Genomic DNA, 12,511 nt, shown 5'->3' on the forward strand with positions numbered 1-12,511 from the left:
CCATCGCCGTTACTACTCCATATACCGTAGGAAAGCGGTCGGTCTGCATGATCTTGAATTTTGGAAGATGTGCAGAGGCTGGCGATGTCTGGTGTGAGACTGGTGGTGTCCTCCCCTGTCTCATACTGCTGTCCTGCGGCTGGGCTGTGGAGAGAGGTACATTGTCTGACACTGGCTGGTGTGAAACTGGTGGTGTCCACTCCTGACTCATACTGCCGTCCTGCGGCCGTGTTGTGGACAGAGAAGCATTGACTGACACTGGCTGGTGTGTGACTGACGCTGTCCTCTCTAGGTCCATTACGTCCGCTGACTTGCTGGTAGAAGCAAGTGGTAAAGCCTCGATAGCAGTTTTCTTTGGTGCCTGCTGCACATCGGTCCACCGTCCCTCCTCGTCCGAAAGCTGCTTCCATTCCCTCTTGCGCTGAGCCTTCCCCATGGCTCTCTACACGTAGTGAGAACCGACTCAAACTACCGGAGCGAGCAGGCGACACGTCCTCACTGCACGGTAGCTCAGGAGCAACCCCCACTATCAACTGGCTGGTCAACACTGGCCATAAGATACAGCTTACGCCATCTGTTGACATCAAATTACACCTATAACAAATTACCCCACAAAATACAACTAACGCCATCTCTTTTTTTTCCAACGCACTATAAATAGCCAAACAGCAACCCATAAGGTGGGTTGTTGTGCTCGGGTAGGAGGTTCCAAGCTCCGCCCATAGATGGTTCAAGTTCAAGTTCAAGTATGTTTATTGAGACAAGAAAAAAATACATCTCAAAGGGATAGAGTAGCTTAGGCTATTTCTACCCCCCTCTACTTCAAGTCCCTCAAGGGGCGCACAAATTCAGTGAGTACAGATACACAAATCACAATACAACATTTAACATTGCATATTAATATAGTAAGTGTTACAATCATTGGGGCAAAATTCTTGTAGTTCCTAAGTATTCTGTCTATCATATCATTATCACACATCCAAACAATTTGAAGTGGTACACTACTTATTTCCTTATTTCTATGGTTATCCATAATTTGACACTTTAATACATAATGGTCTTCCAAGTTCAAGTAGGTTTATTGAGACAAGTTAAAAAAAAAAAAAAAAAAAAAAAAAAAAAATTCAAAGATTAGCTTAGGCTATTTCTACCCCTTCCCATACTTCAAGTCCCTCAAGGGGCGCACAAATTCAGTGAGTACAAATACAAGAATCCCATGTAACATATCAGGTTAATATAGTACTATCTAAGAGTATAATAGTGTACATCCACCGCACTAGATTTTAACCCATTAACGCTCCAAGATAATATTCTCACTCTACTTTCATCCATGATTTAAAAAAACTACCTTTGCCCTGTCTGTCACATTCCATGAGATACGAGATTTTCTCAGACAGACTCTCCCAACACTGTAACATTTCTGCTTTCTCCTCATTTGCACAACAGCTACTAGCATCAAAGGTGATCTTATTCATATCTAATTTCTTTCTTATTTCTCTATACCGTTTTACTTTAACCTTTGTTTCGACATTTGTCACTACAGAAGGTTGAACGCTAACACTACTAGAAAGTTCATTTTCCTGACTATCCTCTATCATCAATACGTCATGTTCTTCCTTACTTTCTTCAACGCACATTTCACGTCCTGTTTCACTTTCCACTTCACGTCCTATTTCACTTTCCATTTCACGTCCTGTTTGACTTTCCATTTCACGTCCTGTTTCACTTTCCATTTCACGTCCTGTTTCACTTTCCATTTCACGTCCTGTTTCACTTTCCATTTCACGTCCTGTTTGGCTTTTCATTTCACGTCCTGTTTGGCTTTCCATTTCACGTCCTGTTTGGCTTTCCATTTCACGTCCTGTTTGGCTTTCCATTTCACGTCCTGTTTCACTTTCCATTTCACGTCCTGTTTCACTTTCCATTTCACGTCCTGTTTCACTTTCCACTTCACGTCCTGTTTCACCACCATCTTCACCCCGTCTACCCCCCATAGTTAATTTTTCTAATGCCTCAATCCTCTTTTCTAGTTTTTTTAGATATTCCAATATTTGAGTACCAACCTCAGAGTTCACTATATTGACCTGAACCTTGTTTCCACAAGGTTTAATTTTTTCAGCTGCATTTCCTACTTTCCCTAGGCTCGCCTTAATTGTCTCTGTTCCTTTCTCCCACACATTGTTCATAGGCGCTGTCATTGGCTTCCAACTGTTTCCTCCATGTTCCTGCTGCACAATCTTTCCTTCCTTCGAGGATACATCTATCCTGCTTGTAGCACCCGTCCTCGAGTCTCTCAGATGAGGCTTCATGCGACATAGATAGGAACCAGCATTGTGGCTTCCTCGACAATTGCAACAAGATGGGACGATTTTTTCACCGTTTTTAATCTTGACTCTACACTCTCGAGAGTCGTGTTTCTTACCACAGTACCGACACCTGGAGTCAAACTGGCATTTCCAAGCCATATGTCCCCAACGAGAACACTTCATGCATAATATGGGCTCCTCAATGTATTTTACAACTTTCCTGTAGCCTAGTCCTTGCACAAAAATTCTTTCTGGAGCCTCACCCTTTACCAAGGCAACAACCTGGCTTTGTTTTTCACCACGAACACTGTTCCTCTTTGCCCAGACAATACTATCATTGTTGAGCAATAGATAATCAGGATCCAAATAAGTTGGATACTTAAACACTATGACCTTGGTGTACATCATACCTTTTTCCGGAGTAACCATCACAATATTCTCAAACCCATCCTTCGTTAGGTGTTCCACGGCCTCCTCTGTCCCAACTGTTATATAGGGCCGGTGAAGACCCTCCTTGAATAGTGGTTCATATTCAAAAAACTCCTTAGCCAAACGAACCGTCCACTCCAGCTTTTGATGGAAATTCAGTTGACATGCTGTAGGGAACAACAGCCTCTTCCTTCCATTAGTCTGCATCTCCCGCGTCCTGCTGAGCATGTCTTCATTTTTTGGTCTCTTTGTTATTTCCTCCTCACTGTCTTCGTCTCGCTGTCTTTGAATATTTCTCCGTTTATATCTGTTTACTACTGCTTGATACGGCCTAGTATCATCCTGTCTGCCATCCCCACTGTCACACTCTCCAGGCCCAGTACAGGATCTTCCATCACCTAGGCAGACCGCCTCAGCCATTTCCTCGATACACAAAGGCACTGTATCACTGCAACAGTCGAGAACAAATTCACAACATCTAGCTGCAGCAGCCACGTGCAAACACGAAGATGCGGAGCAACACGTCCTCCTCGCATCATGCAGCAGACCGCACTGCCCATAGATGGTATGGGGTGCATAATAAATGGCATATCATTGGTAGATATTCTTTGTTGACATTCACACAACAGCCAATCACAGGAAAGGATCAGCTATAGGTGCCATCCAGTTAGTAAATCATCTTAGTTCAGCCCACCAGTCCTCCTTATGGAATTCTGCTTTAACTTTAATTTACCCCAAAAAGTGAAGTATTAATTATTTAAAGTGTTAATAAAGTGATAATTAAATATTGCAGGATATAACAGATGTTATATAAAAATGGGTTGGCTACCTAACTTGAGACGTTATTATTGGGTGTTGCCTTAACACAAATAATGGTACGCTGCTCTGCCCTCTTATTCCAGTAAATTATTCAGTTAGATGGATATTTCTATCAGGTGCAAAACAGAAATTGTTGTTCTTTTTCACAATAACCTTGTTGTTGTCAACAAGGACCTATTTCTTAGTTTAAATTTTATTCATAAAAGAGTGTTGGTATTCCCCGCAACAGCCAATCACAGGAAGTTATTTCTGGAAGCTCCGCCTCCTTATGGACTCAGCACATCGCTCTAGCTCATGACTCGCTGCTTCATCTCTTGTATATACAAACTATGACTTTTTTCGATTACTGTTATAATTAATAATATGAGATATAAAAGTTTTTACACAAGATGGCTAAATTCTGTCATTAAATGGACTTTGTCTGGTATACATACAAACATACACCAATTTATTACCATTCTTCCATTATTAATTTCAAATGTAATGTATACTGTCTATTTTTTCCTCTCGCCATTACTTGGTGCAATATTTGAAAGTTGTCTATTTATTTATCGATCTATCTATTATCTTGCCAGCCAGAGGCTTAGGGCCCGCGCAGGAATATCCCTGCAAAAAAAAAAAAAAGTTAAGGATTTGCGCCCAGTCAATCCTCCCCGGCCAGGGTACGAACCCATGACAAAGGGCTCGCGGAACGCCAGGCGAGTGTCTTACCACTACACCACGGAGACTGGTAACGGAGATTCTTAACATTAATAGCCCAAATTAGCACATCTTGCTTTTAAATTAGCCCAAAAAGTAGCAAGTAGCGAAATTTAAAATTTGGGAGCGTGGGGCTCTCAAAAGTAGCCCAATTCGCTATTTGTAGCCCAATCTGGCTACACTGTACAGCGACCCGCCGGTCATCGTACCCAAGGCTAAAATATTTACCTTTACTTATAAAACCTTTATCCCAGTTACCTTTTACTGTGTCTTTAAAAGTTATAGCAGTAAAACTCATGGATATTTCTTTCAAACTAATGCCAAACATGCGTAGAAGTAAGAAATTATTGATAGCGACAAATTCAGAGATCCTGTAGGATTTTTTGCTAGTTTTACCTAAAACAACTTTCGGGACTTTATTTTTATTTATTTTATTTTAACATTTATATTTATTATTCACTGTTTTTGTTTTAATACAACAAGAAACCTAACTGCAACTAGAAACCCTAACTTTTTATTACCTACATTTTCAGCTTTTCTTCAGCGAAATATCCTGGGCTCGTATCCTGGCCGGGGAGGATTTACTGGGCGCAAATCCTTAACTGTAGCCTCTGTTTAATTCAACAGTAAAATGGGTAATGGTTGTTAAACGTTTCTTCGTGGGGGTCGTATTCCAAGGACTTGCCCGAAACGCTACGCGTACTAGTGGCTGTACAAGAATGTAAAAACATCAATGCTATGTACTCTCATAAACCCAATGTACCTTCTTGTATACAAATAAATAAATATATACAATAAATCTTTAACTGTAACCTGTGTTCACCCAGCAGTGAATGAGTTGTTAAACGATTTTTACGGGTCATATTCCGGGGAAAATTATGATTAATCACCTACACGAAAGGCTATGCGTGCTAGTGCCTTTATATAAATGTAAGAACTCTTGTACTGTATATATATATACATATATCAATAAATAAAATACAGTATATAAATTAGTATAACACATGTCTCTGTGGTGTAGTGGTAAGACACTCGCCTGGCGTTCCGCGAGCGCTATGTCATGGGTTCGTATCCTGGCCGGGGAGGATTTACTGGGCACAAATCCTTAAGTGTAGCCTCTGTTTAACGCAACAGTAAAATGTGTACTTGGATGAAAAAACGATTCTTCGCGGCAGGGGATCGTATTCCAGGGACCATAGGATTAAGGACTTGCCCGAAACGCTACGCGTACTAGTGGCTGTACAAGAATGTAACAACTCTTGTATATATCTCAAAAAAAAAAATGTATAGAATTGCTTGGCATGGTTAGGGTGGTGGGAACACTGCGGGAGAATGAGCGCTGACGTTAGCAACACTGCAGGTGGACCCGCCAGGTTCACACTCCACAAGAGTACACAGTAGTGCACAATAGTGCACAATAATCCACAATAGTGCTTAGCTAGCTGAATGTCAGTTTGTCTGGTGTTGTTATACTTGAAAGTGCCCATGTAGGTTCACTAACAGTTTTATTTATTAGTTATCGAATGCTATATGACATTATTATAGCAGCTATATCACTGTGTATAATATCCTGTGTTGTAGAAAAGGTAATGATTCAATTGTATGATTGTGGTGCGTTATCCTCACTGTGACTACTGTATACATGCATGGAGACCACACCTTCACTAGGACATAGCAGCCCGGGATAAGGTCCAACACCCCCCAACAAAGGTGCTCCCTTTCATTTACTAAATTGTTCATCAGTTTCCTTACATGTTCAACAGGCAGGATGTCATTTAATGGGTGTGTGGAAGCACAGTATATAAACTGACCAGGAGTGTGAGGTGATATATGAGTGGGATTGGGTGGTTATAAATAGGAGCTGCCTCGTATGGGCCAATAGGCCTTCTGCAGTTGCCTTTGTTCTTATGTTCTTAAGTGAAAGGGTTAAAGTCACCACCATATCTAATGGTGGTGGTGAGAGGGAAGCTCACAGCTGTCCTCAGGAAAATTCCTCTGGGAGAAGTATTACATTGTTTCAGTGCTACAAGATTACATGGTCAACTTTAAGCTGTGACCTCATGTTCATTATTATATATTTTGAAGAAGTTAACATTGTTATAAATTTTCTATTCTGTACAATATCTTGAAAACTTAGATTGAATTTGATGAATTGTTATTCCTGTAATCTGTTGCTTACCTGGTTTTTTTTTTTTTTTTTTTTTTTTTTGAGATATATACAAGAGTTGTTACATTCTTGTACAGCCACTAGTACGCGTAGCGTTTCGGGCAAGTCCTTAATCCTATGGTCCCTGGAATACGATCCCCTGCCGCGAAGAATCGTTTTTTCATCCAAGTACACATTTTGCTGTTGCGTTAAACAGAGGCTACAGTTAAGGAATTGCGCCCAGTAAATCCTCCCCGGCCAGGATACGAACCCATGACATAGCGCTCGCGGAACGCCAGGTGAGTGTCTTACCACTACACCACGGAGACTGCTAAATTGCTGCTGTTATTGATGATAGCCTAAGTCTGAGGGTAATGTGTTAAATCTTTTTCTAGAGGTGTCATGTTCTGATGGTTTAGTCTCTACACTGTAATACTGTACTATTGTCCCAGTGGGGGCATGCAAGGAATGACTAGAACTGGATAATATTTTCTTGTACTGTACGTGGATGCAAAGGTGTATATGATGATTCCTAGCATTTTGTTGGATTTTGCTTGCCTATTCTCATTAGCTGAGCTTTTGTCAGGTGCACTGGAAAGTAGGCAAATTTTTTTTTTGCATGTACACTATTAAACCACATGCCAGAAACTAGAACAAGAAGTTCATAACTAAAATCTATAAAGAAAATTTGTACAAAATGTTACATATGTATAGCTTTTTCATTGTCTTTGCTTTTCATTTTATTTTTCAGGTAGAGCAATGGGGTCACAGGAATCCCAGGGGGAAGACAGCATTTTAAGCTTGCTAGCAGAAGCCGCCGAGTGGACAGATGAGGAGATACTACAAAGACTCCCGAATGTTTTACCGATTGTTGAAATATCCTTTTAATACTTTGAGTGATTAATACAATTCTATTACATTTTTGTATGATTTTATATATATATATATATATATATATATATATATATATATATATATATATATATATATATATATATATATATATATATATATATAAATAAATAAAATAACAGTAGCTTGGCACTATATCAGCATTGTAGCTTTGGTCCTTTTTTTCAGTTCACTGGAGCTCACCAAGAAATTTTCATTTCATTACATTCAACATTTGAGAGGGCCAGAATCTGGTCGTGGTACCCGGTGGTCATTCGTAGGGCTTCTTGGAAGCTTAGTTGCTTCCAGGTTGTAGAAATGAGCTACTGAATGTTGCCCAGAAAGAGGCATTTCCTTACATTCAGCACTGAATTTTTTGCCTTAACTAAATGCACGAATTTTTGCGAGGAACTCCATCCGCTGAAGAAGCAGTGCAAGTTGCAAGATGTGTGTGTGGTTTATTTCTACCCCATCTTCAAGTTGACAAAAAGACCTATACGCTTCTTCATGCTGCTTTATCTTGTCTCCAATCTGCTTTTAATGGATTCTTGCAAGATTGTGAAAGTGAAGCAAGGAAAAATATAGAGAGAGTCATCAAGATGCTTCAGGTTAGATGTACCACATTGTGATCTATTCTGTAGGATTTTCTGCACTTGTTCCTATTTTCTAGAAGGAGCCCCATGGTGGCTTCCTCAAACTATCTTGTTGAGATGTCTCTTAACTTCTGGGTCACATCAGACACAGGAATCCTGTTTAACCCAGGACCAGAGCTAGAATCTGCTCTTCTCACAGAGGCAGAGAAAGCAGGGATACTTATCACCCCTCACCGAGAATGCATCTAGAAAGTCAGGTAGGCTTTACCGACAGCTGCAAAGCTTGTAGAAAATGAAACATCGAAATAACCAAATGACTCCACAAATGATTCCTTCAGAGCAGCTTAGTTCTGAGGGAATGAAGGATTTCTTAAGGAATTCAACCTAGTGATGTACCTCGCACGTTCAATAGTTTCTTCTACTCCGTGTGTCTGGAATTTGATGGGTCTCACACCATTTGGGTCGCAAATGGGTCTCTCGCCATTTGCTTGGTGAGCAGGTGGCCTGAGCTATTAATGTCTCACCTGCATCTATCTTCACAGTGGCAGTATGAAGTTGTCTGGCATTCATTTCACCTCTTTCTGTCCCTTTGTCATCTTCTGTGTCTGTTCCAGTGGTTTTGTCATATTTGTCCTGATTGTTCTTTGGATCAATATTTTATGCCTAGTACTGTTACCTCTTACAGTTTGGTGTTGGCAGAATTGCTTTTGCTATAATTTGGCACTGATATTTCTTTGGTGGCAATCTGCAAGATGTCTTGAGCGTTCTTTCACTTCTGGTTAGCTTATGGTCTTACTGAGCCATATTGGTCTCTGGACAAGGTGTTGGTATTTTCTTCCTCCTCCTCGGTACATAGCTGTCCCTTCTGTCCAGGATAGTTTTCTTAAGGCGGTGTTTATGTTGGCTCTCGCCTCCGGCTGTAGAGTTGGGGTACCTCAGGCTCTCCTTTTGGGGCAAGGGTTCAGTTCCTTCGGCCCTGGTGATATCTCTAGGGCCCTCATGTGAATCTGTAGCCTTGTCCTTGTCTGGCAAAAATGGTTGGTAGCACCTTCCTTAATGGTAGATGGTTGGAACAAGTTAAGCGAGAAGGTGGTGGTGGCTAAAACCGTCAGTAGTTTCAAAGCATTATGACAGAGTGCTGGATAGATGGGACACCACGAGCATAGGTCTCATCCTGTGACTACACTTAGGTAATTACACTCACTCACTGACACTCACTCCCTCACCCACCCACCCACTCTTAAAGATGTGAATTAATCCAGGGGGCACTATTGTATATACCACTGTATTATCAAACATTTCTAGAGCCTTTGAGGTTACTGTTCATGGGAATTTGTGGATTGTAGGTACAGTATTAATGCATTTGATTTGTGATTGCACTAAATAAAATGACTGGATATTAAATGTCAACTAATATAAGGGTCATATTACTCATTATTCACTTCAGTTACCTAACATTCGACTTGATAATAGCCCAGGACGGACCAAACCGTTGTTATTTCTCCATCTTTTGATGTGTGGTTTGGTCGTCATATATTCAGCCACGTTATTGTGACTCATTATCTGCTTACCTAAAATATCTTTATTTCTGTGTTTTTTCTCTATCATTAAGCTACAATATATTAATGAGTTCCAATGCGAAATAATAATTTTTAATTTAGGATTTTTTCTCAAAGAAATTCAATTACCAAAAGTTCATCACAATTTGAATTTTACATAATGAATTTGGCAAGTTCAGTCTTGCTTGGTATTAGATGTTAGTAATATTAAATGAACTACATGTGTGTATACATTTCTGTACCATATTTATCAGTTTCCATTTTCTTTAAACCTATGCTGCATTGTGTTTCTATTGGGATAGCTTCTGGAAACAAGTTTCCTTGTTCTAGGAAGGAAAGATTTTAGCATGGTTTATCTTAATTTTATGTTCATAGCAATGCAATCTGGTGGCAGAATGTTGTGAGCTAGCATTGCAGTTTTTGCTACAAGCAGAAAAGGTTGCTATGGAGGATATAAGCAACTTGCCCAGTGCCCTACTACATATTGTCAACCTTTCTCTAGGCCACTGTAAAGAGAGGTAAGAGAACTTTTGGCTTAAATTAATACAATAGTTTTAGAGGATTCTCCTTTTTAATAATTAAGGTTCTGACAGGTTTCTGATCCAAAGTGTGTCACATATTGATTATTGCCCATTGGACCATTGCTCAAATATTTTAAGACCCGAATTTGAAAGTGAAAATTGATTGACTAAATGTGGGGATTGTGACTGTATATGTACCATGTGATGATAAGAGGGAACCTGCCAAAAGTAGCTTTCTTAGCTGATCTCTTCAGACACTCGCTATGGTAATACTCGACTGGATCTGAAGGATAGGCCATGCATATTCACAGCAGGGCATTACAATACATCTGTGCTATAGGATCATACTGGTGCTAAGGAGCACAGGAAAATATTAAATTCAGCACAAAGCAACACCCCCATTGGGAATGCTCATAAGAACTCATAGAACTTACAATTGCTTCTTAAGATCAAACATGACTTCCAAATAGCTCTCCTTCCCTCCCAACTCTCCTTATTCTTAGGCCACTACTGTACAGTGATGCCTCCAAGATCTGGATTATATCTTTCCAGACCCAATCTGGATTTTCCAGAAATTTGCCCTTTTAATTGTTTTAAATTTAATTGCCAATTAATGGGCAATTAATTTCCCTTTCATTAATTTCTAATTAAACAATAATTAGAAATCTGATATATTCTGAGTTCAGTTCTAGTTTTAGTTATCCATTTTGAACAATGAAAAAATCTGGAGGGCTTTTGTGCAAGGGTTAGGATGAGCTACCCTAAGCATTTTTATTCAAATTTGAGAGTTAATTTAAGTAACACGATGGGGCTCAGAATATTAAGTTCCTTTCTCATATTAAGTATCTTTGTGGTACGAGGGCACCCAAAGATAATCCTCAAGGCTTCGTTCTGCAATTTTTCAAGTCCTGCAAGCTTTCTTACAGGCACCAGAGCAAGCAGAGGTGCAGCATAATCCACTAAAGATCTGATGTATGCAAGGTACTGTACATCATTTTGACAATTCTGACATTGGCACCATAGCCTGAGTGATAACCTGCAACTGCCTTGAGAGCTCTGAACCTTTCTTTATACTGATGACAGAGTCTGATTACAATAGGACCATACAGTGGCACCTCAAAGGAAAGGTATTTGAATCTGTTTACATAGTCAAGCTGGGAGCCATCATACAGTTACATCTTGTGAACAGCTCCTCCCTGCCTGGGTGGATGAATTTAGTATATTTGTTTTCTCTGCTGAGATTACTAAACCTAGATCCTGACATGAGTCTAATATGGAGTTAAATGTGTTGTGTGTGTTAGCATACCCAGTGGTATTTATCATTATATCATCAGCATAGCTAATGGTGTGCATGTGGGTTTGCCAGGCACAGAATTTAACTGTGTTTATTAAAATATTAAATAAGTTAGGGCTGATAACATGTCCCTGTGGGGTGCCTAGTTTGAAGTCTCTTGTTACCCTCCTTATGTCCCTTGATTAATACAGATGACTTACTGTTGGATAAGTAACCTCTGATCCAACAAAGAAGCCGATCACCAATATTCATTCTTGCTAGTTCTCTCAAAATGACATGTCAGTTTGCATTATCAAAGGCAGCCTTGGATTTTTTGTTTTAAATCTAAAATCTGGGGAAAATAAAATGCACAGATTTGTTCCAGATTTTTTCAGAATCTGCTATTTTGGGGTCCAGATTTTTGGTAATTTTTGGTATTATGTATTATGATGATTTGAGTAATATTATCATCAGCTTACCGATGACGATAGATTAAAAAACTTCCTAATTTTATTTAACAGCATTTTGTTACATATTAATCAATTATGACATGCAGCTGCTATCTAATTTTCAAAAAGAATAAGGGAAAGAAGGTAAACTATTGGTATAAGAAATGATGCCTAGAAGATGATATTCCTTTGTCATTTATCTGCTTGTCCTAAAATTTTGGTGATTGGGACAATTATGTGCTCATATCAAATTTTTTTTTTTTATTACTGTTCATTATTTAGGTTCATTTGTATTTTAAAGTTAATTGAATTTTAATACTATTTTAAATAATGAAACTACTATTAAGTGGCCAGTCCTACCTACGCTGTGCCTTATTCTATCAAAACAAATGTACTGCTATTCTCACGATAATTAATGGTTATTGTGTCAGATGAATATTACATGTAAGTATACAGTCTTGCCACAAATGTGGGATGGGTATATAAAAGTATGAATTGTGTATAGCATTTTGGAAGGTAAAAGATCAATTGGAAATTTTAGGATATTGTATGTACTTGTAATTAATATACAATATTTTCTGCAGTGAAAACATCTATGGCAGCCATTTAGAACTTCTTAAGGAGAACCTCTCAACACTATTCCAACACGCTGTTAGCCTCTCTACCCAGTTTGCACATCTTTTATCAAGGGTTACTTTCAACTCCAATGATGATCTGGAGATTCTTCTGCAAGGTAATAGTTTTAAAAGTACAATGCAGTACAGTACATACTGTAATTGTAAAGTTTGATTGACCCGTATTTAAATTAAATTTCAGTACAAGTTTT

At 39.2% G+C, this 12,511-nt stretch overlaps 1 protein-coding gene across 7 annotated transcripts in view; it reads left to right on the forward strand.

The window, feature by feature from the left end:
* Nucleotides 1-5,571: 5,571 nt before the first annotated feature.
* The window catches only part of LOC123772277 (FIGNL1-interacting regulator of recombination and mitosis), a 43,771-nt gene continuing 36,831 nt past the window's right edge, over nt 5,572-12,511 (forward strand). Inside the window, exons 1-5 of one of the 7 annotated variants that reach the window (XM_069311269.1) lie at nt 5,572-5,740; nt 7,151-7,275; nt 7,686-7,898; nt 9,818-9,960; nt 12,270-12,418. In XM_069311269.1, coding sequence (XP_069167370.1) covers nt 7,159-7,275; nt 7,686-7,898; nt 9,818-9,960; nt 12,270-12,418 — 622 coding nt within the window. In that variant the 5' untranslated portion in view covers nt 5,572-5,740; nt 7,151-7,158. Of the gene's footprint in view, nt 5,964-6,448; nt 6,771-7,150; nt 7,276-7,685; nt 7,899-9,817; nt 9,961-12,269; nt 12,419-12,511 lie in introns of those variants that run through there. The other 6 variants (XM_069311265.1, XM_069311267.1, XM_069311263.1 and 3 more) reach the window with 6 other exon arrangements.

This window comes from Procambarus clarkii, chromosome 69 (assembly GCF_040958095.1).
Source record: "Procambarus clarkii isolate CNS0578487 chromosome 69, FALCON_Pclarkii_2.0, whole genome shotgun sequence".
Taxonomy (NCBI): Eukaryota; Metazoa; Arthropoda; class Malacostraca; order Decapoda; family Cambaridae; genus Procambarus; species Procambarus clarkii.